Here is a 26,358-nt window from a genome sequence, read left to right on the forward strand (position 1 = left end):
TGGGTAAAAGATGGCTTTAGTACAAAGGTCTTCCATTGTCCCTCACCTCATGCAACCTCGATAAGATGACCAGGACCATCTTTTCTTTTTTTTTTTTTTTTTCCCTTCTAACTTTAGACTTAAAGAAGAATTACATGTCAGGACTTTTTCTGATATGGCTTCCTATTCCCTTCTTTTGTGAACATCGGATTTTGTATTGGATTACTTTTGGATAGAAGGCTTAGATTCCATTAACTCAAACAAATTGGTGATAATCACAAATTATTGTCTGTAAGGGAGGGAAGAAGCAAATGATGAAGGAAGAGAGGGTGAAAATATAAAGATGAATAGATGTGTGGTCTCTCTCTTCCCAGGGACTCAAAGTCTACTCTGGTCAGCAGTACAATTACCCACTATCCCCAAATAAGGGAAAATGTGGTAAACGTATACGGTTTATTTTCAGCACTAAAGACTGGATGAGATTGGGGGTGGGAACTTGAGTCCTCAGTCCAGTTCCGGTTGTGGACAAGATTGGGCATATTTAAGATGTTAACACCACACAGTCTTACCCTGAACACGTGACTGATTGGGAATTTAGACTCCTCCGCAAAATGTGACCCCTTCCAATTCCTCCCAGTTGATGTGGTGGTGTTTCTCTTCTATGTCACTGTCCCCAGCTACAGTCCCCCTCTCCTCCCCCACACTTGTGAACACCTCCTTTCTAGGTTCTTTTCCTCAGATTGACCTGTGATTACTCCCCCATTCTCAGAAATGAAACTGCCAAGTGGCATCTGAAACGAGACAGGACTTGTTAATCCAGAGTCAGATAAGGTAACAGTGCAAATGCCTCATGGTAAATCTGAAAGGGCAAGGGAAAGTCCCGCCCCTGAACCTGAGGTTGCACAATGCTAGCTAGCCTTGATGCATGGCAGGACATGGAAAGAAATTTTAATCTTCCAATTTGTCTTTCTGCCATAATATCATTTGTCTATAGTACATCCTGTTATTTATAAATACATTCACACTTTTCCTTCTCATCTGCCTGAACAGGAAAATATAAAGGGTGCCTGGGTTCCAGGACCAGGTTGTTATAAGGTTGCCTAGGGAAGTAAAGGTTGTCACAACATTGACATATTCTCTAATAACTGGCCACTGAGAAAATTGACCTCTGCGTGAATAGCTCTTCTGTGTATCTGCTGGTCTGTGTTCTCTCTTCATTGGTTTTATTCTTTGCTGAATGCAGATTCTGTGATACAATGCAAATATAATTTAACTTGTAAAGTGAACTTGCACATCTGGCTAAGGATGTAGAATTTCTTGAAGTTATTGAAAGTGATGGTGCTGAACTGATAGAATCCAAAAAGTCCAGCCCTGGTAGAGTCAGGCCACTTGACAATCAAAGAAGAGGACATTAATAAGGACCATGACAAGATGGAACTTTAAGAGTATGTTTAGAGTAACCAAGATTAGGAGGGACCTTTTCTGTTTATCTCTCTTTTGCTCTAAGCTTCACAACCTTAATTGTAAGTAGGAACAAAATAAGTTTTAAGAACCTAGGATCTGGACTGGGGAGATAGCTCAGTCGGCAGAGTGCTTGCCTTGCAAGCACAAGGCCCTGGGTTTGATCCCCAGCACTGCAAAAAAAAAAAAAAAACCCAACCAAACAAAAAAACCTAGGATCTCATGTAGTCCTTGAGCAAATAATGATGCCTCTGCTTCTTTAAGCTAACTTGGAGAAAATGCCTAGTTCTTAAATTTTATTTCTCATGCTATTTAGAGTCTGTCTTGCACTTAAAGTGCACACACACACACACACACACACGCATGTGCACAGGTGTGTGCAAAAAGCTTAATCTTATAGAGATGGGATGGACTCTGAAGAAATTCAGTCTGTCTCATTGGATAGATGAGGGAGTTGAGAAGCTAAGTTCAAGGTCCTGAGGCAAAATTTTGGTTGGTACTCTTTATTCCTATGCCTTGCTGGTTCTTTGGTTTTCTTTCTTTCTTTTCTCTTTCTTTCTTTCTTTTTTTGTGCAAACAATTTTAACTGTGTAGTTAAAAATCAATAACCACTCTTAATTAGAACATTTCAATATAGTGAAAATTGTGATACACTAACCAAAGCACATTTGAAAAATGTTTTGAGTTTGCTAAGCACGTTCACTCTTTCCTACTGCTTGCTGTTGCTTCTTACAAAACTCATCTACTTTGATGTCTAATAGGCATGAAATGAAAATGTTTCCACCTTCCCAAGACGAGAACTGCTTGTTCTTGGGCCAGAGGTGACCACCAGAGCCAGTTACAAACTTGGCCAAAGGAATAAACCAGTTTCTTATCAGTGTGCAAGCTTCTGAGAGCCAGGCAGGGACAGTCACATTCCAGGAACTACAGTTCCAGCTGAAAATTAGCTGGAATCTAAAGACCCAGTGAAAGTCTGTCTATCGCTCTGCTCCCCCTCCGCTTCACTCAGAGAAGCTGAACCTTCTAAGGACACGCTTCCTTTGTAAATGCATCCTTTGTTTTATACATTGATTGGTAGACTCTTCCCTCTTTGGACATCTCAACAGTAACATGCCTAAATCAGGACTTTTTGATTTTTTTCTTGACCCATGAGAAAACCTAAGCTTCAGTGCTCCCCACCTACTAACCTAGTCCAAGCTGCCATCATCTCTTGCTTGGACCACTGCAGTAGGCTAACCAGGTTCTCTGCTTTTGATGCTTGCCTCTATCTTAGACTCTGTTCTCAACAGTGCATCTAGAAAGATCCTTTTAAAATCTATCAGATTATGTGAGTCTTCTGCTCAAGGCCTTTCAGTAACTTCCCAGAATAAAAATCCCAAATCCCAGCTCCTCTTCTACAAGGCCCTGCATGCTCTGGCTCCTGCCATCTCTCTGACCTCAACTCTATTTTTGTTCACTCTGCTTCTGTCCCATCAACTTCCTTACTATTCTTTGCACAAACTCCAGTGCTTCTGCCTCAGGGACTGTGTACTTAACTGTTCTGCTGTTCCGAACAAAACTTTCACAAGGCTCTCTTCCTCAGTGCAGATGCTAAACTTAGCAGAGAACCCTTCTCTGAATATCCTGAAAAAGCACCCCTAGTACTTGACGCACCCTTAACCTTTGTTGTTCGTCTCCAGTCACCACCCAAGGCACATTCTTACTTGTTTCTATTTGTTATTGGTCTTGGTGGGGCAGTCACATGGCTTTGTCCTGGGCTGGACTCCTGGGCTTAGCACAGTGCCTGGCTGATAGCAGGTGAGTAAATACACATAGGCTCCCTGACGTCTCCAGTCATGCAGAAGAAGGACCTAGAATCAAATCCCTCCTGCTCAGAATCCTTGCAATTTCAGGGGCCGGGCGGTCCACTGGATGGGTTTCTCATAGGGTGGGGCACATTCAGGGCTTGGTTTAATGGGAAACACAGTGGAAAAACAAAGACCATCCGAGAATTAGTGAAACAAGTCTGAGGATTCCTTAAGTAATCATTTGTGAAGAATTTCCTCAGACATGTTCTTGTTCTTAAGTCTGCTTGTCGGCTTTGATGTGAATTTTACTTTTTCAGCTATCCAAAACAAACAAAACACCAAAAAGCTGATAGGACTCAGACTCATGAAGTTGAGGTGAGATTGATTTTGAAGACGCTTGGGTTCCCCTATCTTTAAACACTGAGTCAAAGGTGGCAGATTGTTTGTGTATGTGCGCTTGAATGAAAACTGTACCACAACATGAAAAAGGTGTTTATTCTGTGTAGGGGGCCAAAGAGAAGCAAGTTAACAATGCAAATTTGGATGGGAACCTCCGCCAGTTGCATCGGCACATGGATTCAGTTAACCTCTGGACACTTGGGGTTCTCGTTCATCTCAGCAGCTGCAGCTTTATTGTATAATGCTACAGCCTCAGGACTGAGTTTCCTGCAGAACTCCCAACCACATATTGGTTTCTTCCACTGTTCAAGGAAGAGAAACCCTGTACACTTTCTCTTTTCAAATGCTGCATCCTTCATGACCTTTTCCCTTCTCTTTTTATATTGATGGCAGAAAGTGGCATCCGACGTTGACAGTGACATGCCAGGTGGTCCTGGACAAGGGCAGTGGGAGCTGATCACGCTGTCATGTATTAATAGTCCTGTGAAAGCAGTGGCATAAGTTCAGTCACAAGAGGGGATAAATATTTGCCCGCTCATGAATTTGCTCCTGTGTGGCTGCTATATTGAGACTCATCCTCCAGGGAAACCCTATCTTTGCCAGCAGAAGAGTTTTTCAGGGCTGCCTCAAAGGACCCCCTCAGGCCACTTTGCCGAATGCGCCTGTTCCCATATTAAATGTGTGTCCGGCCTCTCTCTTCTGTTATGCTCCTGGGTGGGACCCAGGCGGAGGGGCGAGGTCAGGAGTGTAGACTGGGAGTCCAGTCTCACGGCCGTGCCAGGCCACAGGGGCTGATTCAGTGAAAGGAAGACACCCATCTTTCCAACCTGTCCCGGTTATTTTGTGTCATTCCCTAGTTGCACGCACGTACGTTCCCTAGTCCCCCAACTCTTGGCAAGCAGATGTATGTATCGTCTTACAGAGCGCGCGGTGCCCCTTGAATACCAGCGCTCCACCCCAGGGGCGCCAGGTCCTCGTTGGGGGTTAAAAGTGGAGAGCCAAGAAAGGGAGCAACTGCTCCTTCAGAGGTCGGTGCTCAGAGGGGAGAAGCCAGAGGACTCAGACACCAGGAATCCTATTTACATTTACAACAGCAGAGGCCAGAACCATGTAGAAATATTAATAGCTTTGGGCTTCGGTCCCAAAATTGCAAAACAAAACAAAACAAAAAAAGTCATCTGCTTGGAACTGAACTTTCAGCTCTGAAACTATTCTGGAAAACTATTCTGAAATCTTCATTTATTTACACTCCTTTAGCAGTAAAGATGAAAAATGCTGGAATTTTTTTTTTCCTTGTGTGATTGGGAGGAAATAGAAAAAAAATCCTGTTAATATTTATTTTAATAGGAACACAACGTAGGAAAGGTCATGGACTTTCCTCATGAAGATTGTCTATAGCTAATAGGAAAAGTACCAAGTATACACGTATTTGTAGCATGAATCATCACTTAAAATGTCCCATGGCTTTTCCTCTTAAATAATGAAAAGCCATCAGCATTCAACATCATTAGGTCGCTAGCAGCTGTTGCAACTTGATCATTCTTTCTGTTAGATCTTTGGGATGCAGGATCTTTGCACTATGGTTTGGGCTACATGCCACCTTTAGCTAGCCACAGCACCTGAAAGGGGAGCTTGTCATGTGCCCTCTCCCTATTTATAAAGATGAAATGTATGCTCTTTGTAATAGGAGCCTCCGAATAATCGTATTTTTACAAGTGTTCACACAGATGATTGTTTTAGTTCCAAAATACCCTTCACTTTTGCCACATTTTCCCCAGTGCAGGCTGTGCCTAGTCTGAAGTCAGGATGAACTGTAGTGCAGTGACCAGTGTGACCCTGGATAATGTTGCCTCCTGGTGGTCCTGGGGTTAATTAAGTCCTGCTAGGAACCTAGGTGGTGGTAGGAACACCTTGCCCTGCATCAGGTTTCTCCTAGGAGCTGTAATCTAGGAGGCTCAGACATTCCTGGGAAGATCAATGTCCTTCCCAGGAGGCAGAAGGAGTGGTGGTGGCTGGGTAAACTCAGTGGGATGGGGGTGGCCCCTCTGGCAGCTGTAACCACAGGTCTCATCCACTCACGTTTTAGATGCGTAGGCTTAAGGTGAGAGTTGAATCTCGAAGGACTACAGAGGAGACACAGCTGAATTCTATCCCTAGCAGCTAAGGATAGGATATAGGACAAGTCAGGCGAAGGCTGGCTGGTGGCTAGAGCTCAAGCAAAGGTTCCACGTGACTGGGGACAGAGCTTTATCGTAACCTTGCTGGATGCAAACCAGTTCAGCTGTGGAGGTGGGAGGAAGTGGAGGAAGTTGACTATCTGAAGCCATTTTTGTTATCTCCCCCAATTTTGTAATGACTAGTTTGGAGGGCAGCACAAGACGAGTGTCACCCAGCTGAGCCTGCCTTCCATGGGTGATGCTGGGCAGCACTCACAGTGGCAGGTTCCTCTGCATGCAGAGTTCAGCCTGCCAGTCTGACCTCCCCACCTCAGGAGTAGCCTGTGCTATGAAGCCACTTCTGCACCAAGCAAACACTACAGTTGCAAATGACCGGCCTCCTGTCACTTTGGAGAACATTTTTCTAATTATTTCTGGGATTCCAATGTTGAAAAGACTGTTATGGGAAGTACATCAGGCAATGTCCTGTGGTCCATATGATAGGAGGAGGATCAGCGTGGCTGGGAGTGAGTGAGCAGAGGTCTTGCGGAAGGCGACGGGGTTAGAGGTGTCATGGGAAGGCTAGATCCTGTGGGGCCTGGCGGGGGGGATGGACTTTAGTTTTTAATCTGAGTGAGATGGGAGCTAGTGGAGCGTTTGGGCAGAGGAGTGACGTGAATTGATTGGCGTTTGTAAGGATCACCTTTGGCAGATGGGGGAAGAGTAGCGTAGGGGTCAAAGGTAGAAGCAAGCATCCCAGCTAGGTGGCTTTTGCGATAAGTCGAGCATGAGGGTATGGTGACTTGAACTTGGGTGGTGGTTGGGGAGGTGGTGAGAAGTGGTCAGATTGCAGAGCAAAGGAGATTTGCTCAAGAATTGGTTGAAGGATGGAGGGAAATAGAGGAAGCAAGAAAACACACCAAGGGTTTTGCTCTGGTCATTTGGAAGACTAGAAGGAGGAGCTCCCAAAGTCAGTTTCAGGCATGCTGACAATCAAACTGAGAGTCAGGAAGCTGCAGGTGCTCATCTCAATCTGGGCTCTGTGTACATTGCGCACAAGTGTCCTTGACCAGAACACGAGGTCCCTCGAATTCTGCACACTCTGTAGCCTGTGTGGCAACATTGGGAATCAACTGAAAAGTTTTAACATGTTAACTACATTAGTTACCAGCACTATCTGGACCACTATGTAGCTGAGCCATGAAAGAAATTGCTCATGGTGGCCTGGCAGAACCAGGAAGGGCATAGGCCACCCCCACCCTGTCTTCCCACTTCTGAGCTAACCACAGCTTATAGACATGTGGAAATGAAGGACTCAGTATTGACTGGGATTCCCTTGGGTTTAAATTCGTTAAATGAGAGATACCTAAACTGAGACCATACGTGCTTGCCTTGGAGGCACTGGTTTAAGTCAAGGAATTTGTCAGTCCATGCATATTTGAGCAGCTACTGGGAGCAGGGCCCTGTGACTTCTGAACTAGACCAGTGCCTGTTTTTTTCAAGGATGTAGCAAAATTGCAACTGTCCTTACATTAAAGACCCTTAAAGGGATACGACTAAATCATTTTTGCTAAAGAAACAATTGGAAAACCCTACCACATGCACTTCAGTGGGTACTTACAGAATTTAATGACAGTGAAATAATATTTTGAGTTAAATAGTTCTTTGGAAAACTGATAATGGTATTTTAGATATTGGATGCATTTCATTTTTAAAGCAAAAGTACAGACCCCCCCACCCGGACCCCTCTAAACAGGTCCAGTTTCATTAGTTAATCTCTATACTTGACTTTTAGCAATTATATCTCGCGTGTCTGTCATCATGTGACTCTCAAGTGACTGTTACTTTAATTTCAAAGGCTTCTGATGAGTCTTAATGTAGAAATGTGGGTTGATGTTGGTGCTCTGCCCAGAACCCTCAGGTCCTTGTCCTTTTGGCTTGAGTGCTTCCTGTCCAATAGCCCTGGCACCGCCCTCAATCTCTGTGAGTCTGCTCTGCCTGCAGGCTCAGAAGGTGAAGAGTGCCTGGGAATTTGTTCCCTAGGTCCCTCCCAGCTCTCAGCCAATGGCAACAGTTTTAGCAGTAAGAAAAAAACACAGTGCTCTTGCCTTGGTGTGGATAATTGGGGGTGGGGTAGGGTGGGGTTTACTGACCCCAGCAAGGTAAGGGGAGGTTCCCGGGAGATTTTTGCACCCCTGATTGGCTCTCTCCCCTTCCCCTTCTGGTTTCCCCCACTCTCTTACTGATCTCTCTAGTGAGCATATCCTTAACCATTCATTTATTCATTTTCGTACACCAATCTTCATTTCAGGGTCTGTTTCTGGGGAAACCGATGTAAGAAAACACCTTGCCACCGTGTTTTCAAACTTAGCGTCCAAGTGCCCTGGGGTGATGAGTACTCCCAGGGGCACCAGGGATTTTTAAAAAAAATTTCAAGGAAAACGCAGTGTTATTCAACATCGGTCATGTACATCACGACCTTCTCCAGGTAGCTTACGATTTCAACACCAGATCGTACATACTGCCTTCTTTTAGATGGTGCCATGTCTTTCTGGGGCTGGGTTTCCAGTGGGTGCTCTGATAAAAGCAAGTGCCCTGTGGAAATCAGATGGGAAAGGAAATGAGAATGATAGAGTCCAGTCCAACTCCAGGGCTTGAGAAGTTCTTTAATGTCCATAGTTGTGCACACCCTGTTGGTACTTAAATGTGGTTATTAAAAATAAAATAAATATTCTCTGAATGTTTGGGTGTTTTTTCAAATGGACACTAGGTTGTTAGGGCACAAATTCTAACTAAGTTGACCCTACTAATTTCTGGAAGTTTTAGGTATTTATTTGGGCTGAGAGGTGCCATCAATGAGAAAGTAAGTATGAGTTGGTATCAGGGTCTTCTGTTTCATAGCGATGAACATGGTTTACATGTATTTTGCATTAATGTGGAATAAGAGTACGAGTATCAAATAACAGTCTCCACTGCAGACTAAACTTGAAGTAAACTGAGTGCTTCTTTTACCTTTAATGTGCTCCTTATTTTCCCTCATAGCTGTGTGTTATGAACTGTCGTGCTGGGTTTCAAACATGTTCTCTTTTGTGTTCTTCTTTCAGAGAGTGGGTTAATCGAGCCCCATCTATTCATTTTCTGAGAGTGTTAATTTGTCTGAGGCTACTAATGAGGGATCCATGTTATCAGGTGGGTTGGAAAAAAATAAAACTATATTTTCCTTGTTATAAAGGTGAAATAAAAAATGGGTGGGCTTTTCTTTGAAGTATTCTGGATTAACTTTTTCATCTCTCACAACTCCAAGGCTTCCAGAGATTTAAAAGAATTGATTTAATGGGGACATGAAAATCTTTATATTTTTGCTGTATAATCTATGAGGTTAAATGGATTGAACTTCTGGTCTGTTTTCATTGTCACCTGGCATTTTAAATCATTACCCGTTCAAGGAGGTACACACTCAGCCATACCTTTCAAGCATGTTCAAGACCAGGTAGCTCACTAGGCCCAAGTCAGTGGTGACAAATAGGACCTCCTCCTGTGGCTGCGGAGGCACCATGGGAAAACAGGACCGCAGCTTCAGTAGCAGCAGCAGAGATTGCCCCCTTCCCCTCTCCAGCCTGGGCCTCTGAGCTAGAGGTGAGCACCGGGCCTCCCACTGGTCTTAGGAGGGTCCTGAGGTCCTGAATCTTTCCCTTTTCTTACTCGTAGTTTCTGATTCCGTAAGCTTGGGGTAGAGTCTGACAATATGCATTTTTATAAGTTCCCAGGTGCTGATGAGGTTGCTGGTCAGGGCACCACAGTTTTGAGGATTCCTCAAGATTGCTTATTGATCATTGTTTCATCTTGCCAGTATTAAATATCTCAGGAGCGTTTTCATTATTCTCATGTGTTTATGTACTTCTCACAGATTTTTTTCTCCCTAAGAAGTATCTTTTTCTTTTTAAAAAAATTTTTTTTAAATTTGTAGGTGGACATAATACCCTTATTTTACTTTTATGTGGTGCTGAGGATCGAACCCAGGGCCTCACACATGCTAGGCGAGTGCTCTACCACTGAGCCACAACCCCAGCCCAAGAAGTATCTTTTTCATGCCTTGTCCTCATCAGCTACTAGGAAGCTCAGTATTAATGAATTCTTATTTAAATCAGGATATGTTTTCTTTCATTATCATAGTCATCATCTTTCCCAAAATTGGCCCTTAAAAAATGGGTTTTGGTACCAAGTGGCTACAGAGCCTGTTCTGATTTGAGTCTTCTGGGATTCATGGTCAACTCTCCTTTAGAGCAGTCACCTCCTTCCTCATGCTGAATTCTAACCTGACCTTGTGCTGTTATGGTTTGGATATGTGGCTTAGCATCCTCCAAATGGCTTTCTGTGTTGACTGCTCACAGTTTTCTGGGTTGGCAGTCTCCCCTGCCCCCCGACAACCAGCCATACAGAACTGGCTGTTCCATGAGGTTCTGAGCTGGCTTTTGCAATGTGGTGTGGCTTATATGCATTTAAGAATCAACCATTTGTTCCATTGTTTCTTTTTTTTTTTTTTTTCCTTCTTTTTCTTTTCGTTTTTTGGTTGCCGAGGATTGAAAACGGGGCCTGGAACATGGTAAACACCTGCTCAACACCGAGCTACACCCCCAGCCCACGTTTGTTCCATTTTGCCTGGATCAGTCCCAGCATGTGCTCATTGCTCCCAGTTAATGAATAATAGCACCCTCTTTTACTCTCTGACGTGTCTCAGTTTGGATGAAAATATTCTGTGTGATATTAGTGAAAGTATTCAAGAAGGAAGATTCAGTTTTCTGACTTGTGGAAATCAGCAAAATATTTACCTTAGCGATATTCTGCTTGCTAGGAAAATTGGTGACAATGGAGTCATACTCTGCTGATCTCCCCTCTGAAGCCTTGCCTTTCTTTATCTGGTCTTTGATGGATTAGAAAAGAGTTGATTGCACTACTCTTTAAAGGAAAGTATGCAGTTAACTACTTTGTTTATGAGATTTTGTTTCCAAATACATATTATGCTAGCATTCCGGATTGCCAGTCTTTCCATAGAAGGGGACTCTCTGAGTCTCTCCTCCCTGGCTCTCTTCCCACACAGAAGAGCATGTGCTCAGGCAGTTGTATAACATCTTGAGTTGCCAAGAACTGTTGGCCAAAGTCACAAAGCTTTGCTGGGTTTTACTGTGACTTATGCGGGTGACTCTCAGCAAGCCTTTGCCAGTGCTACACGTTCCTTTCATCTCTGTTGAATCAGGACTATAGGCTACATCATGGCTCTTCCAAACCATCTTCATGTCTCATGCTTAAACCCCCTCTTGCCAGGTCATTCTTATACAGGGACATCGTCATCAGTTTTGCAGAGAGGCCTGAAGCCATTCCAGTGAAAGCTCTCTATTTTTTCTTTTGTGTTGTTTGAAATTTATGGATCATCATGCAACTTTTCTTCTTATTTCAGAAACAATGTTCCTCATTCTTGCTTAGGTCCACCCTTTCACCTGTTCTCCTTCTTATGGCGTCAGTGGTTCTTGTTCTATTTTTTCCTTATTATAAAAGTATCCTTTTCTGGGGCTGGGGAGAGAGCTCAGTGGGTAGAGTGCCTGCCTTGCATGCACAAGGCCCTAGGTTCAATCCCCAGCACTGCAAAAAAAAAAACAAAAAAAACAAAAAAAACAAAAGGTATCCTTTTTCTTTACCCAGTTGTCCATTCAGGTCTTTTTCTTCCCCTTATTACTATGTTTATTAGAGCATCAGGTTATGTCCCCTGAATTCACTTCCTTTCTACCAGGACTGGTGTTTATTAACTTGCACTTTGAATCCTATGTACAGTGCTCTCTTTAGAAGCCATTTAATTTAATTTTTTTTAAAAAAAATTATTTGTTCTAATTAGTTATACATGACATAGAATGTATTTATGCATTTTGATAATTCATACACAAATGGAGTATAATTTCTCATTTTTCTGGTTGTACCTACTGAAGGATCACATCCATCATGCAGTCATACATGTATATGAGGTAATAATGTCTGTTTCACTCTACTATCCTTCCTACCCCTATACCCATTCCCCTCCCTTCACTCCTCTCTACCTAATCTAAAGTAACTCTGTTCTTCCCTAGCTCCCACCCTATGGTGAATTAGCATCTGCCTATCAGAGAAAACATTCAGCCTTTTTTGGGGCGGGGGTTTGGCTTATTTTGCTTAGCATGATATTCTCCAACTCCATCCATTACCAATAAATGCCACAATTTCATTCTTCTTTAAAGTTGAGTAATGTCCCATCATATATACACCACATTTTCTTTATTCATTCATCTGTTGAAGGACACCTAGGTTGGTTCCATAGTTTAGCTATTGTGAGTTGAGCTGCATATCTTTTTTTTTCTTTTCTTCTTTTTTTAAGTATACATCATACATTTATTACCATCAACCCTCTCAACTCCAAAATTGGGCAGGGGGATTAAAAATTCATTGCACTATTTAGTAACGCATTACTAGTAACTTTCATAAAAAATGTACAAACTTTGTTAAAAATTTATCAAACCTTCAAATGATTTGGTTACAGATATTTATAATTCGTACATTTAAAACTATATATTAACTGATTCAATGGAATATGATTTGAGGAAATGACTCAGCAAATGATTCCAACAGACACCCCTGTAAACTTTCATAATCTGAAACAAATAGCAAAATGAGATACCCAAATGTACCAACGGGGGGGGTGGGGGGGTGGGGAATAGCTTGCTAATGAAGGCCTAAAGATATTTGTGAAAAGTAGTCTCACAAGTGAGTTGGTAGATCTCATCATGTCTTTTTTTTCTTTCCACATTTTCTATTGTTGCATTAGAGTTGTACGAAATTATGGGATTTGTTGTTACATGCTTGTTCATGCATAAAATGTAACAATATAATTTGCCAATATCACTCCTCACTATTTCCCACCTCCCCATCTTGTTCCCTTTCCTCTACTGATCTCCCTTTAATTTTCGTGAAATCCACCTCCCACCCCTTTTCTTTTAGCTTTCTGGAAGCCATTTAAACAGCCCACAGTGCGCTGTGCTTCAGTGCTCAATTCCTGGCTGAGAGATTGCAAACAGGCAGTGTGTAAACTGCATCTTGCCTGCTAGTACACAGGGGTTTCAGTGTATATGTTTAGTGGAGATTCTAACAAAAAAGACAGGGGAGAAGGACAGGGAAGCCATTTTTGAAGACATAATTGCTTAAAGGAAGCCATATGTGCTCAAATTCCAAGCATAGTTGGAGACAGAAGCAGGATAAATGTTCAGTTATGTTCATTATAGTGAAGTTATATCATATTGCTTTTTCAGAGATATAAAGAGAATCTTTAAAGCTCCCAAACTTCAATTGCATTAGAAATAAGAAGATAGCTGGAACGAGTAGCCTTCTTTCAGCCCTGATATTCCCTGACCTCTCTTTAGCAGGAGATAGATACCTTTACCACAGTTTCGGTTTGCTTTCACTGATCTTCAGAGTCTCTCGTTCTTATTTCACATTTTTTGGGGGTATTATTTACTTGCTCCTATTTTATTTTTTTATTTTTGGTACAAGGGCACATAACCACTGAGCAACATCCTCAGCCCTTTTTTAATATTTTTATTGTGAGACAGTGTCTCGCTAAGTTGCTTAGGCCCTTACTAAGGTACTGAGTCTGGCTTTGAACTTGCAATCCTCCTGCCTCAGCCTCCTGAGCTGCTGGGGTTTCAGAGGTGTGCCACCATGCCTGGCTCCTCACTCCTGTTTTAAATCTTTGTAAATATTAACCTTTCATAAAATGTTCTCATCTTTATCATCTTTACCCACATCTTCTAAGCTTTTGACTTCAGCTATCATTCTTACTGTTATTCTTTGCCCACAAGCCTTTATTTTCAGCCTTGTACTTTTCCCCTTAAGTTCAGATTTTCCAGAATTGTGTTGGTCCACCTCAGTGGCACCATAGCAAAGTGGCCCTCACACTGTGGTCTGTGGACAGCTCATGAACCTCTTGAGACCCCTTCAGCGCCTATACAAGGTCAAAACTCTCTTCCAAATGATGCTGTGATGTAATTTGCCTTTTCACTTTCTCTCTCCTACGAGAACTCAGTGGAATTTTCCAGAGTGTGCTCAGCATGTGGTGATGAGTGTCGTGGCTCTGATGGCTGATAGGGCCTGTGCCTGGACATGCTTCGGCTTTCAAAACGTCTTTTTAATACCCACTGTGGTAAATATAAATAGATAACCACCCATATGAACAACATCCCTGTAATCTCTGTGGGGTCCTCAGAAACTGTTAAGAGTACAAAAAGATCCCGAGAACAAAGTTTGAGAACCACCGTTGTGCCCAGTTGTACTTGTTAACTTTTACAAATGAAGTTCTCCGATCCTTCCGCTCACTCCTGAACCTACGGAATCTATTCCTGGTTCTTTTAATGGCACCATCTTCCCTTCACACAGCATCCTTTCAGGGCAGGATCCTTCAGAAACATCCCACATACTTCCTTTTTTCACTCCCTTCCCTCCAAATCTAATACCCCAGGCCTTTCGGAAGAGTGTTTACTGTCACATCTGGAGAGAGAAGTAAGGACCAGCCCGCTGGGGGCTCTGGTGTTAAAATCGAGACCAAGGAACAGGCGGCGTGGAGGCACCAGTGGCTGCCAATGGAGGAGTGAAATGGTCAGGTGCTGACTCGGCACCAAGGGCTCCCTGACGCGCTCAGCGTTCATTGGCCTAGTGGCCGAGCGCGCCTAGGATGAGAGCACCTAACAGAAACGACTTTTCTCACCATGGTTAAACAGCGGTGCTAACAGTGCCCATCTTGGTACCACGTGCTCTGTTTTTTAAAAAATATGCTATTTGCCATTATGGTGTTTTTGAATCTATTTAAAAAAAAAAAAAAAAAAAAAAAGGAACAACTCAGGAAGAAGCAGAGCAAGGACATGGTTCACATTGACCTGGGACTTTCTCCAGGTCCATAGGCTCAGAGGTATCGATCCTGGCCTTCTGACCTGTGGTCTGTGGTGGTGGGAGATGTTTGGGTCTGGAAGGTCACACAGAAGGTGCTGCTGTAATCTAAGCAGGTGAATGGTGTTTGCTTTTCCGATTAGTAACCAGAACCATTAAGCCCAGAGTATACATATTTCGTAATCATGATTTTCTCCAGTTTACAACCTCAGCTTCGTGCAATCCATAGGTTGAACCAAATGGAATACAAGGAGGACCATGGTTCTGTGAGCTGTCTCCTGGTCTTGCTCCTCTCTGCATAGGGGCATGAGGGACAGGGCCAGTGTCATAGATGAAGGCTAAATCCTCAAGTACCTGACAACATAATTCTCTAAGGGAGAAAGCTTCTTTCCCCTTTGGGTACTTTTTAGCAGCACTTCCCAAACAGTGTTCCACAGCAGTTATGAGTTGTGTGAAAAGAAGTGTACAGTGGTTATGAAAAACTAATCACCAGCTCTTCCCTTGGAGGCTTACGGTACACGGCAGCGTGTGAAAGGCTCGGGAAGTCCTGAGACAAAGAGTTCATTAAACCTTATTCAGCCTAGCATTTCCCCAGCTAATTTCACCATAAATCAACTTTTCTTCCTCCCTCCTTCCCTCCCTCCTTCCCTCCCTCCTTCTCTCCCTCCCTTCCTTTCTTCCTAAACACCTAATTTTCCATCAATTGCACAAAATAAAATGAATATTTCCAAGCCATTGTTTGGTACACACTGACTTAGTCCCATACTATTAACATACATAAATATCTTGTCATGGTAAATGTTCAAAAACGACAGTGATCATGACCAATCATTCTGACGTTATCCTCTCCCTTGGTGACATCCCAGCCTTCAAATTTGCATTTCCTTCATGTGAATGACTCCCACATTTCGATCCTTTGCTCTATTTGACGTTCCATGGCTTGTTGTCCTTTTTTTTTTTTTTTTTTTTTAAATCTGGATAGCTCCACGTGGTTTTCTCCTCCACCCAGTCTGACAGACCCTCCCTACGTGTGTCTGTGAGTCATGTCATTGTCCCTAGTCACCCATGCTCAGGTAGGGTGATGTCTTCTTCACTTCCTTTCTTTGTGTGCAGGTGGTCATATCACTTCAAAGACCATTCCTGCTTCTCTCATTCCCACTGCTACTGACCGCTGACCAGGCTCCCAGTTGATGCTTGTTCCCTCTCCCGTTCATTTTAAGACTTGAGTGAAGAAGCCCTGAGAGCTGGTTCTTGCAGGTATTTCACTCACACATTCTCCCTGGGTCTCAAGGTCTTTATGAAGATGTTGAAACATGGACTCACATCTACACGTCTCACAGTTTGATCCCACCCTAATTTCCTAACATTTCCTCCAGTAAACCTGTTAGGGAGTTATGGAACTGCTTCTGTCAGAGTACAGGAACATCTTGATGTTTTATTCTTTTTCTGTTTAAAAAAAAAAAATCTAGTGTAAAAGACTAGAATTTATTCGAGTGAGAAGAAAAAAGCCAGAGCTGTTGCCGTGCGAGAGAGGACCTAAGAGCAGGCTGCCATTTAAGTGCACAAGTCTGGGGGCTTATATAGCTACTGAGAGGAGGCACTGGTGGATACCTGTGTTAATCAGGTATTGGAAAAGTACCAAGGCTATTGATCAAAAGCCTTGCTAATTGGGTATTGGGAAAGTACCAAAGATATTGGTTAGCCCTTGAGTCTGCATTCTTCACTCAGGTCTGTCCTGCCTCCCTAGGAAAAGGAGTTGGCCAGCATATTTGGCATGTTTCTGCAGGTTAATTTCTCAGAGTAGCCTGTTCATTTAGAGAAGCCTCTCCTTTTTTTTGATGGTGCTGGGGCCCATTTCCTTAACTGTCTGCCTGTTTTACTGTATGTCCTATCTTATGCATTTTCCCTCACATAGAAGTGGTCCTAAGTCCCACTTCTGCTGTTAGGGACAGGAGCAATGACCGCTCTGACTACTTTGAGCTGCAGAAAGGTGTTGAAAGGGGTCAACAGTGAGAGCCCGCCTACAGAGGCCTACCTAAGGGCCCCCTGTACATGGGGATATCATATTGGGTTCCATCTGCATGGCCATTTGTAGCTTGGGTGTTTTGTACATCGGGGCAGTCCAAAGGTCCATGGTAGCAGTCGGTGGGTGTCTGGATGAGGTGTACATAGGGTAGGGATCATGCCTTCCATAGGATCATGGATGAGTCCCCCAAAGGAGAACACCGGATTTTCAGCCTCTTCTGCTATAGTGTAGCAGCAGGCCCCAGTTGCCTTCCTGTGCCTTCTTTCTGTTTTTTATTTTATTTTTTTTACAGGAGAATAACCCAGAGGTGTTTAACCACTGAGCCACATCCTCACCCCTTTTTATTTTTTGAGTCAGGGCCTCACTCAGTTGCTGAGGCTGGCTTTGAACTCATGATCCTCCTTCCCCAGCTTCCCGTGTTGCTGGGATGACAGGCATGTACCGCTGTATCCAGCTTCTTTTCAGGTTCTTGTGAGTTTTATGAAAAGTGAGCATAAAAGAGTAGGCTTTATCCAAGGGAGAAGAAAAGAGACAGAACTTGTGCAAGGTGAGGGGGAACCTGATAGGGGTTGTTCTTGATGTTTTTTTCCTACACAACTCATCTGTACCTTTGAACCTACTGTTCTCTTTGCTCGGAGTCTCCTTTTTCTTTCTTCCTTCCTCCATCTCTATTCAACAAGTCTTCCCACCATTCCAGTCTCTACTCAGACACCACCATTTTTAGCAAGTCTTTTCCTTAGTCCTCTGTAGGACACAGTCCTCTCAGTCAATGACGCTTCCCTCCTCTGGGCTACCACGGTGCTTCATGCGTAACTTCCTTGTAATGTCTATCTATTTGGATACCTACTTCACGCTTGCCTAAAGCTCAGTGACGTAGGTCCTTGTTGTGCTCTTCCGATTCTGTCAGTTAGCAAAGTGGTTTACCTTTCTGAGCCTTAGTTTTCCTGCATGTAACATGGGAGGGTTGAACGAGCACCTCAGCACCCTGTCTAACAGCTCTTCCCGAGTCTAACATCCTATGATGACATAAGATGGTGGCAAAGAATGAGGAGGCAGCCGGCAGTTCTGAATTGATATTCATTCTCCTGAATTATGAATGACAACCACTAAGTTTTCTGTATTTATGTTAGAATATAGAACTTGAAGAAATAATGGTAGATGTTACGACTTAGTAAAAACATGGCATGTAAGATCTACTTCCCCACCACCCTCATCCTTTATTTATGTTCTTTCCTTTTTATTTTATTAGGAAATACTCCACAACCTGGGTGGGATTGAAAACTTAGCTCAGGTAAGATTCCTGTTGTGGTGGCTACTCTTGCCTTTTCATTCTGTGCCCTGCTCTGAGCAAGCATCAAACAACCGTGTGGCAGAAAAGGATTTTCCTGTATCACGCTGCCTGTCAGGGGAGCAGGTGGGGTCGATGAGAGTGTGCCTGAGGTGTTCAAAACTTTTTCACCCACAGACATAATTGCTGTGCTCATTAAATGTTAACATATAAACAAGGAAGTACAGAAAATGTTCTTGACTTTGTTATTTTTCTGTTTTGATAACTACCAAGGGAACGTAAGCAGGCGAATATATATGCTGAGTAGCTCAGTGGTTTGGGTTTATTAATAAAATAAAACAAAATTTCCAAGCATGTCATTGAGTTGGAACAGCCCATTCTTCTAAAACCTATTGTGGGTACAGAAAGAATAATTTTCATAATAAACCCAAGGTCCTGCAAACTCATTCTGAATTACTAATGGAAGATTAAGTTTAACAGCAATATAGAATTACATCTATTTTATTTTACATTCTCATTCTTGGGATGTTTGATTCTTGTTTAATTTTTGCTTTTAAGAATTGTAATTGACTAGAGGTCTACCTCATTTAATGAAACAATCTTTGATAAGATTATGTTGTAAGGGATCTTCTTAATTCTTATAATCAGTTATTGACAGTGAGCAATTATCAGACTACCTCATCTTATTGTTGATATCTGCCTGTATTCTGGTTAGATATAATTTAGGATATTATAAAATATAAAGTTAATAAAATATATGGAACGTATTATAAAAATTCTACTAAAAGGTACATCAAAGAATTAAATTTCTATGTTTCATATCTTATGTGTCTTATATGTTTCTTGAATTTGGATACTAAATTACACCATGTACTTATTCAGTTACAAGTCATTTTAAACTTTGGAGAGTTCTCAGAATCTTTAGATGGTTCCTCTCTCAACTTTAGAGCGTGCAAGAAAAGATTAAGAATCTAGAAACCCAACCACCTTTTGACCTTGAGTGGAGTACCCCATAGCATTTGGTGAATTTGTTGTGCCACCTAGAGTTCATTTTAAGAATTGCATGTCTTGTCCTTCACCCACTGTGGGTTCTTTCCTTCAGTACATGGAGATGGTTGCCAATGAGTACCTGGGCTTTGGAGAAGAGCAGCACAGTGTGGACAAGCTGGTCAACATGACGTGTAAGTGTTGTTGTCAGGGACATATCAACTTTGTGGACTTGCTATTATAAGCAGTGTGCTGTTTGCAGCAGAAGAAGTAGATACCTTGAGCTCTTATGAATGTTTCCACTCACACTTAGGGTGTTGAAAAGTCCATGCCAACTGTTATATTCAGAGGTAAAATATACCCAGAGGCGAGACTTTCAGGCTGCAACTTTTACTTTGGAAAGCAGAATTTATTTCACGTAAGAGACTTCATAGAAACAAATTTTGGTCAAAATATTTTTGCCATTTTGCCAGGCTTGGTGGCGCACGCCTATAATCCCAGCAACTTGGGAGGCTGAGGTAGGAGGATCACAAGTTCAAAGCCAGCCTCAGCAAAAGTGAGGCACTAAGCAACTCAGTGAGACCCTGTCTCTCAATAAAATACAAACTAGGGCTGGTGATGTGGCTCAGTGATCTAGTGCCCCTGAGTTCAATTCCCAGTACTAAAATAAAATAAAATAAAATAAAATAAATTAATTATAAATTCATTATATATATATATATATATATATATATATATATATATGCCTTTTTGATTTCTTTTAGAATGTCAGAGATTTCAGTTTTTAATCTATAAAATTTGGTTAACAATAATGCCTACCTCATAGAGTTTGGGACATCCAGAACATAAAAAAGAGAAACAAAATCCTCGTCTGAAGACAGTAATGTGAACATGTTAGTCTGTGCATCAGGTGTTCACTCGTCACTTAATCTTCTCTCTGCCGAAACTGTCCCCTGCTCCACTTCCCTCCCATCCAGGTTTGGCCGGCTGCAGGCTTCTTGCTGTTGAGGATGCTGGCCCATTTTCTCATGCTTGTTTGCAGACAGCACACTGATTGGCAGGTGCAGGGAGAGATGGGTCTGTGGCAAGCCCCAAGCACCAGGAAGTTTCTTTGAGGACAGCTGTTTCCCTCAGCTGAGGAACCTCACCAGCCTTATCACCTTGCTGGCTTCCTCTCCCCTCTTCCTAAGTTGACCTCTATCTAAGTAGATTTCTGAAGAACAGGCCTTGCTTTGAACTTGTAATAATGTTAAAGAACTTGATCAATCTTAAGCAGTAAGAGGATTGTCCTTTTTAGAATTTCCATATTTCATTTTTACAATAATATTATAAAATAAATCTCTGTTGAGCTTGACAGGTACTTCTCGGGGTTAAAAAAGAATCCTGCCTCTCTTCCCTTCTTTTTTTCTCCTGTTCCTTTTGTGCACCTGTGTTGAGTTTGCCCTTGGTACTGCAGACCTGAGTTCTATGAGTACTACCTTCTTTAAGTTCCAGATCTCTCTTAGCTTTTGAAAAATTATTTCTTTCCTTTATAGATATTTTTCAAAAACTTGCGGCTGTCAAAGACCAAAGAGAATGGGTCACCACAAGCGGAGCCCACAAGGTAAGTGGATGCTGAAAGAGTTACTGCTTTGGCTCTGTTTGTGACAGCGGTTCACGTGCCCAAGTTCAGAGTCTTTGTGGTCAAGCCTCATGTCATTTACAATTCATGACTCATAATTTACGAACCTGCTAACCTGGCCTGAAACTCTGATTCTCTGCCAACTCTTCTGTGTTCTTTACCAGTCTCAGGAGTAAATGTAGACACATTAAATGAAGATTTCCCAGTATTCTGTCTTTCTTTTCTTTTTTTTTAATACCTTTTTAGTAACAAAATTTGTGCCTTAATTTAAATGTTGCTTAAAAAATTGTTACTTGATTTAAATGTTACTTGAAAAAAATCTGGCTATATATAAACAGACCCTTGGTGTGTATCTATAAATAATTGAACAAAAATAAGCAAATGAAATGATAAAATGTATGTATGTATGTATGCATACTTATAAATAAATTCCATATGTTACATAGGTTTTTTTTTTTTTCAATCAGTTTGAACCATATGAAGTTACCATGGTCTGTAGGTCAAAAATGGTTGAATGCAGACAATTTCATGTGACACAATTTCCTAAGATGGTATTGTATTAAAAGTACATGGATCACATAGATATGCATGTGAAGATAGATGAATGCAGGTTGAATCAAAACAAATTAAATTTATATTTGTAGCAAAATAACCTGTTCAGCTTGGCCAAAATGTGTCAGCACATGCTGCTTAGGGTCTAGGGATGATTCTGGGTGGTATACAGGTATACAGTTCAATATTTTTGATTTCAGGACCCATTTGTGTCACTGATATTGCTTAGGATTTGAGTGAAATTTTGAGTTAGTATTAAGATTATTAAGTGGGAATGACAAAAGTTGTGAAAACGATATCTCTGGGATTGAACTTTGGGAAACACGTTAGAGACAGAAAAGAAGAAATAAGAGAAGAAAAAGAGGAAGGGATCATAGAAATAACAATAGCTTCATTAAAAAAATTATAAAGGGAGAAATCTGCATAATGGAAGCCAAAAAAAAAACAAAAACAAAACCCATTCTCGTAGTCATTGCACAAATTGCAGCTCTGATCTGGAATATATGTGTGGGCATACTTTTTTTTGGGGGGGGTGGGGACTCTGAGTTCTGAAATTGTAGAAAGAAGATAGGAGAATCTGCATTAGTGAGCATTGAGGGAAGGCAACTGGCAGGGTTCAGAGGCTTCCGGCTAAGCCATGTTACCTAGGAAGATGCCCAGAGTGTGAGCGATGCCATTTCAACATGGGGTAGAAATCTGACAGCAAATGGGGTCCTCAGTAGTGTAGGCACTTCTTGTTCAGTTTGGGAAAAAATGTAGGTTTCAACATTCTGCTGAAAAATAGTCCCATTATTAGAAAAGTGCTGAGCACAGCGAGTGACTTAGCATGACTTCTCAGTGACTGGTTGCAACCAGTATTCTAATGTGTGCTGTTAGCCTCACGCTTCTCCCAGGTGTCACCGCCAGCACAACCAATCTCTCGGGTCCAGCAAGGGGTGAAGGGGAATGGAATATAAAGATTCACAGACACAGATCTTGAAGAGTAAGCTGGGATCAGATGGAGATGCAGGTCTAAAGAATTACTCCAGCAACCTTTATTTATATGTGCCTCATTATCAGGTTAAAGACTATGCAAGTATTGTTCTTTGTGTTCAGGAACATTACAGAAACTAGGACATCTGTGTAGCTTTTCTGCAGTAGCAATCCACAGTTGCAAAGTGCAATGTTAGGAGCTTTGTGTAGCTCTCAAGAAAGTCTCCTGTTAAAAGTTGCTATGAGGCAGGCAGGAACTGGAGAAGCAGAGCTGGTGAAACATTGTGGTTGTCTAGCATAAGAATTCTTTCCTTCCCGGGAGCCGTGTGCCTGAGATCAAGGTCAGAGCTGATAGAGCTCTTGCACAGAGCCTCCATATGCAGGGCATTGCTACAGTAGCTAGGCATCCTGTGCCCTTGCACAGAAACATTCCCAGGCACCAGCATGCCACAGCCATGAGGGCATCAGAGACCCCCGATCTTAGTAACTGCTGTCCCATCCTCCATCACCCTCTCAACACCCAGGGGAGGGGGCACTGGTGCTCAGCAATATGCTTGGGCACATGAAAACAGAGGGAATCATGAGAACCATCTAGTCACATAACTTGGTCCCATGTATTGTCTGTGCAAGGAATTTGTTACAAGGAGCTACTCTCAAAGAGTTCCAGGTAAGGAAATGAACACCTGAACTGGACTTTTTTTTTTTTTTTTGGTATTGGGGGTTGAACCCAGGGGTACTTAACCACTGAGCTATATCCCCAACACTTTTTATTTATTTGTCTTGTTTTGCTTTTTGGGACTGGGGATTGAACCCACTGGGCCACATTCCCAGTCCATTTTTATATTTTATTTAGAGACAGGGTCTCGCTAAGTTGTTTAGGGGCCTTACTAAGTTGCTAAGGCTGGCTTTGAACTTGTGATCCTACTCTTTAACCTCCAGAGTTGCTGGGATTACTGGCATGCGCCACTGTGCCAGGCCAGAACTGGATATTTTAAATGTTTAGCACAACTCCTTTTAAGGTTAAGCCTCTATATTGATTCCATTTTTTTTTTTTTTTTTTTTTTGCAGCACTGGGAATCGAACTCAGGGCCTTGTGCTTGCAAGGCAAGCACTCTACCAGCTGAGCTATCTCCCCAGCCTATACTGATTCCAAAAATTAAAAATTTTAAAAATAAAAGAATAGCTTGCTAGGGAAAAGCATTTTTCATTATTGTCTAAGTAAAAGTATAACAAAAGTGATTTTATTCTACTAATTAAAATTGTTTATAAAGACAATTTTATGGAAAAATTTTAGTGGGTTAAGAAGGAAATGAAGGGGCTGGGGTTGTGGCTCAGCATGTGGGAGGCACTGGGTTCTACCCTCAGCACTACATAAAAATAAATAAAATAAAGGTATTGTGTCCAACTATAATGAAAATATAAATATACTTTAAATAACTATATGTACAATTTTGCTTAATTTTTATGCACATTTTAAAAAACTGAGCAAAAAATAAACACCAAAAAAAGTGTAAGCCTCTACAGTCTTTAGGAGGAATTATTATAGTGTTCAAGAGCTTGTAGTACTTCTGTAGTTAAACCACTAAACCTTATTTATTTATTTATTTATTTATTTTCATTTTTCAGACTTTAGTAAATTTACTCGGTGCCCGGGACACTAATGTCTTGCTGGGTGCCCTTCTGGCCCTGGCAAGCTTAGCAGAAAGGTAAGTATATTCTAATATCCTTCCCAGTTCTGCTGTTGTAGCAAGTTAGGTGAGAGCCATGCAGAATGGATCAGTTGCTTTGTCACCTGCTTAGTTACAATTTGTGAAAAATAATCATGAAACATTTATATGTTGAAGAGGATGGAAAGCATCATTTTAAAATTTAAGTTGAAAAGGCAAATCACTTTTTAAATCTTTCCATTTCTTCCTGACCTACCTGCCATGTCTTTTCATTCAACCTTCAATTACTTTACTCTCAAAATTACCATATTTCTTTGCCAGTTGAATCTCCCTGACCTTCTTTCTTTATTCTTACCTGTGTATTCATTCATTTTTAACATAAGGTGTATTTTCAAACTTCTTGACCTTAAATTTTTTTAAGAACACCTGTCCTCCTATCAATGTCATTGGTTTAAATAAAAGAGCTTTAAATACACTTTTAGGCTAGTAAGTAGATCATTGCCTTTTTTTGAACAACATGTCATTTCTCTTTTTCTCTACTCTCTAAGATAATATGAGAGCTAGGCTATTAGATCAGTGAATGCAGTAAAATTTGTTTTAAATAGTTACTAATATTTTTATATTTATAGTTCAGAATGTAGGGAGAAGATAAGTGAACTCAACATTGTCGAGAACCTATTGATGATTTTACATGAATATGACTTGCTTTCCAAAAGGTAGGGTTGCTAATAGTTGGAAAAATTAATCTTTTATATTTGATGCAAATGCTTGTGATTATTATGTCATCATAGGTGCATTTTAACTGAGTATCCTGAGACAACTTGGCTGTTGCTTTCTGTTTAAGCTTACACAAAAGAAACTAGTGCAGTTAGGTTGATTTATCTTTAATCTCGCATTACTTCTAGATCTGGGCATAGACTATAATTACATGGTCTTATGATTATATGTTTAATACTCTAGTTTCTTATATTTATTTACATACTTTTTTAAAGAAATTCTAAGATGACTCTACTTTTAGTAATTTTAGATTGTGTGTAGAATAAATGATTAGATTGCTAAAATTCATTTTGCTTAAGGCAAATAAAGTCAATTGAGATACCAACTGACTTGTTTTGGGATCACTTGTTATAACTCAGTCTTGAATAAAAGGAATTCATTTTCACGTGAGCTAAAGGATTTCTCTATCCAGATAGCAGGTAAGTCTGTGTTTAAACAGTTGCAATCTACATTATTTGTATTTAGTTGAATTAATCATAATTCAACTGCTAGAGTAGAGACATCCCAGTGAGATTGGGGGTCCATGCCAGGTTGTCGGGAGGAAACAGGAGATACCTAGGCAGAGGGAGAGAACAAATGAAAATAGATTGTGCTCCAACATGGAGACATGAAATTGGACTCATGAGTTGGAGCAAAGGAAGGAAAGTGCCAGAAAATTTGAACAAACAGTTAATAATAAGTAAAAAATGCAGCTGGTTTTTGATCAGAGCTTTCTATACGCCAGGCTGTTCCCTGGGCACTTTTGTGTGTCAGCTCATTTGATCCTCACAATAATCCTGTTACTTTCCATATTTCATCGATGAGGCAACATGACATGTTTATTGAGGTCATGATGGGCATTGTGTGCTGAATAAAGATGTGGATTTTGGCATGAACATCATAGGGACTTCCAGAAAGATTTTTAAGTGTGATCACATTAATTTTTTGAAAGATTACTTGTTTATTTTATTCTCCAGATAATCACAGAGGACTTTTTACCTAATTTATCTGCGCTGTTGAGTTTTTAACATTTCCTTAGAATGTCTTATTTTTATAACCACATAGTGAGTTTCTAAGGACTAGAATTAAGGCTATATGTATATATATATATGTGTGTGTATTCATTACTCCTGGGATTAGACACAGGGAGTACTTTAATACTGAACTACATCCCCAGTCCCTTTTACTTTTATTTTGAGACACAGTCTTGCTAAGTTGCATAGGGTCTTGCTAAATTGCTGAGGCTGGCCTCAGACTTGATATCCTCCTATCTTAGGCTCCTGAGTCCCTGGGATAGAATAAGATTTTATCTATTTTGTTTACCTTTAGCACAATACAGGTTACATTGTTTGTACTTACTACCTACCTCTGGTAAAGATGGATATCCAGACCAATGAGGATAATTAGAAGAGTGGTCAGAAACTCGGACTGCAGGCTGCTTGCTTTTGTAAATAAAGATTTAGTGTACCACAGGCATGCCCATTCACTTTTATGTATTGTCTCTGGCTGCTCTGATAGCTGAGTAGTTGTAACAGACATTGCATGGCTAGAAAATACTTGGCTTTGGTCTGGTCAAAATGGGTGTTGAGCTGTGACTTAGCCCTATGTGGTGGTGCATGTCTGTAATCCCAGCAGCTAAGGAGGCTGAGGCAGGAGATTCACAAGTTCAAGGCCAGCCTCAGCAACTCAGAGAGGCCCTAAGCAACTTAGCAAGACCCTGTCTCAAAATGTAAAATAAAAAAGAAGTGG

General features: G+C 41.4%; 1 protein-coding gene across 6 annotated transcripts in view; it reads left to right on the forward strand.

Moving 5' to 3' along the window:
* Nek10 (NIMA related kinase 10) overlaps window positions 1–26,358 on the forward strand; it is a 214,848-nt gene that overhangs the window by 25,503 nt on the left and 162,987 nt on the right. For all 6 annotated transcript variants that reach the window (XM_047531950.1, XM_047531952.1, XM_047531953.1 and 3 more), the window contains 6 exons: window positions 8,887–8,971; window positions 18,016–18,057; window positions 19,157–19,235; window positions 20,577–20,644; window positions 23,813–23,892; window positions 24,483–24,569. In XM_047531950.1, the coding sequence (XP_047387906.1) occupies window positions 8,887–8,971; window positions 18,016–18,057; window positions 19,157–19,235; window positions 20,577–20,644; window positions 23,813–23,892; window positions 24,483–24,569 (441 nt within the window). The remainder of the gene's footprint in view (window positions 1–8,886; window positions 8,972–18,015; window positions 18,058–19,156; window positions 19,236–20,576; window positions 20,645–23,812; window positions 23,893–24,482; window positions 24,570–26,358) is intronic.

This window comes from Sciurus carolinensis, chromosome 17 (assembly GCF_902686445.1).
Source record: "Sciurus carolinensis chromosome 17, mSciCar1.2, whole genome shotgun sequence".
Lineage (NCBI taxonomy): Eukaryota > Metazoa > Chordata > Mammalia > Rodentia > Sciuridae > Sciurus > Sciurus carolinensis.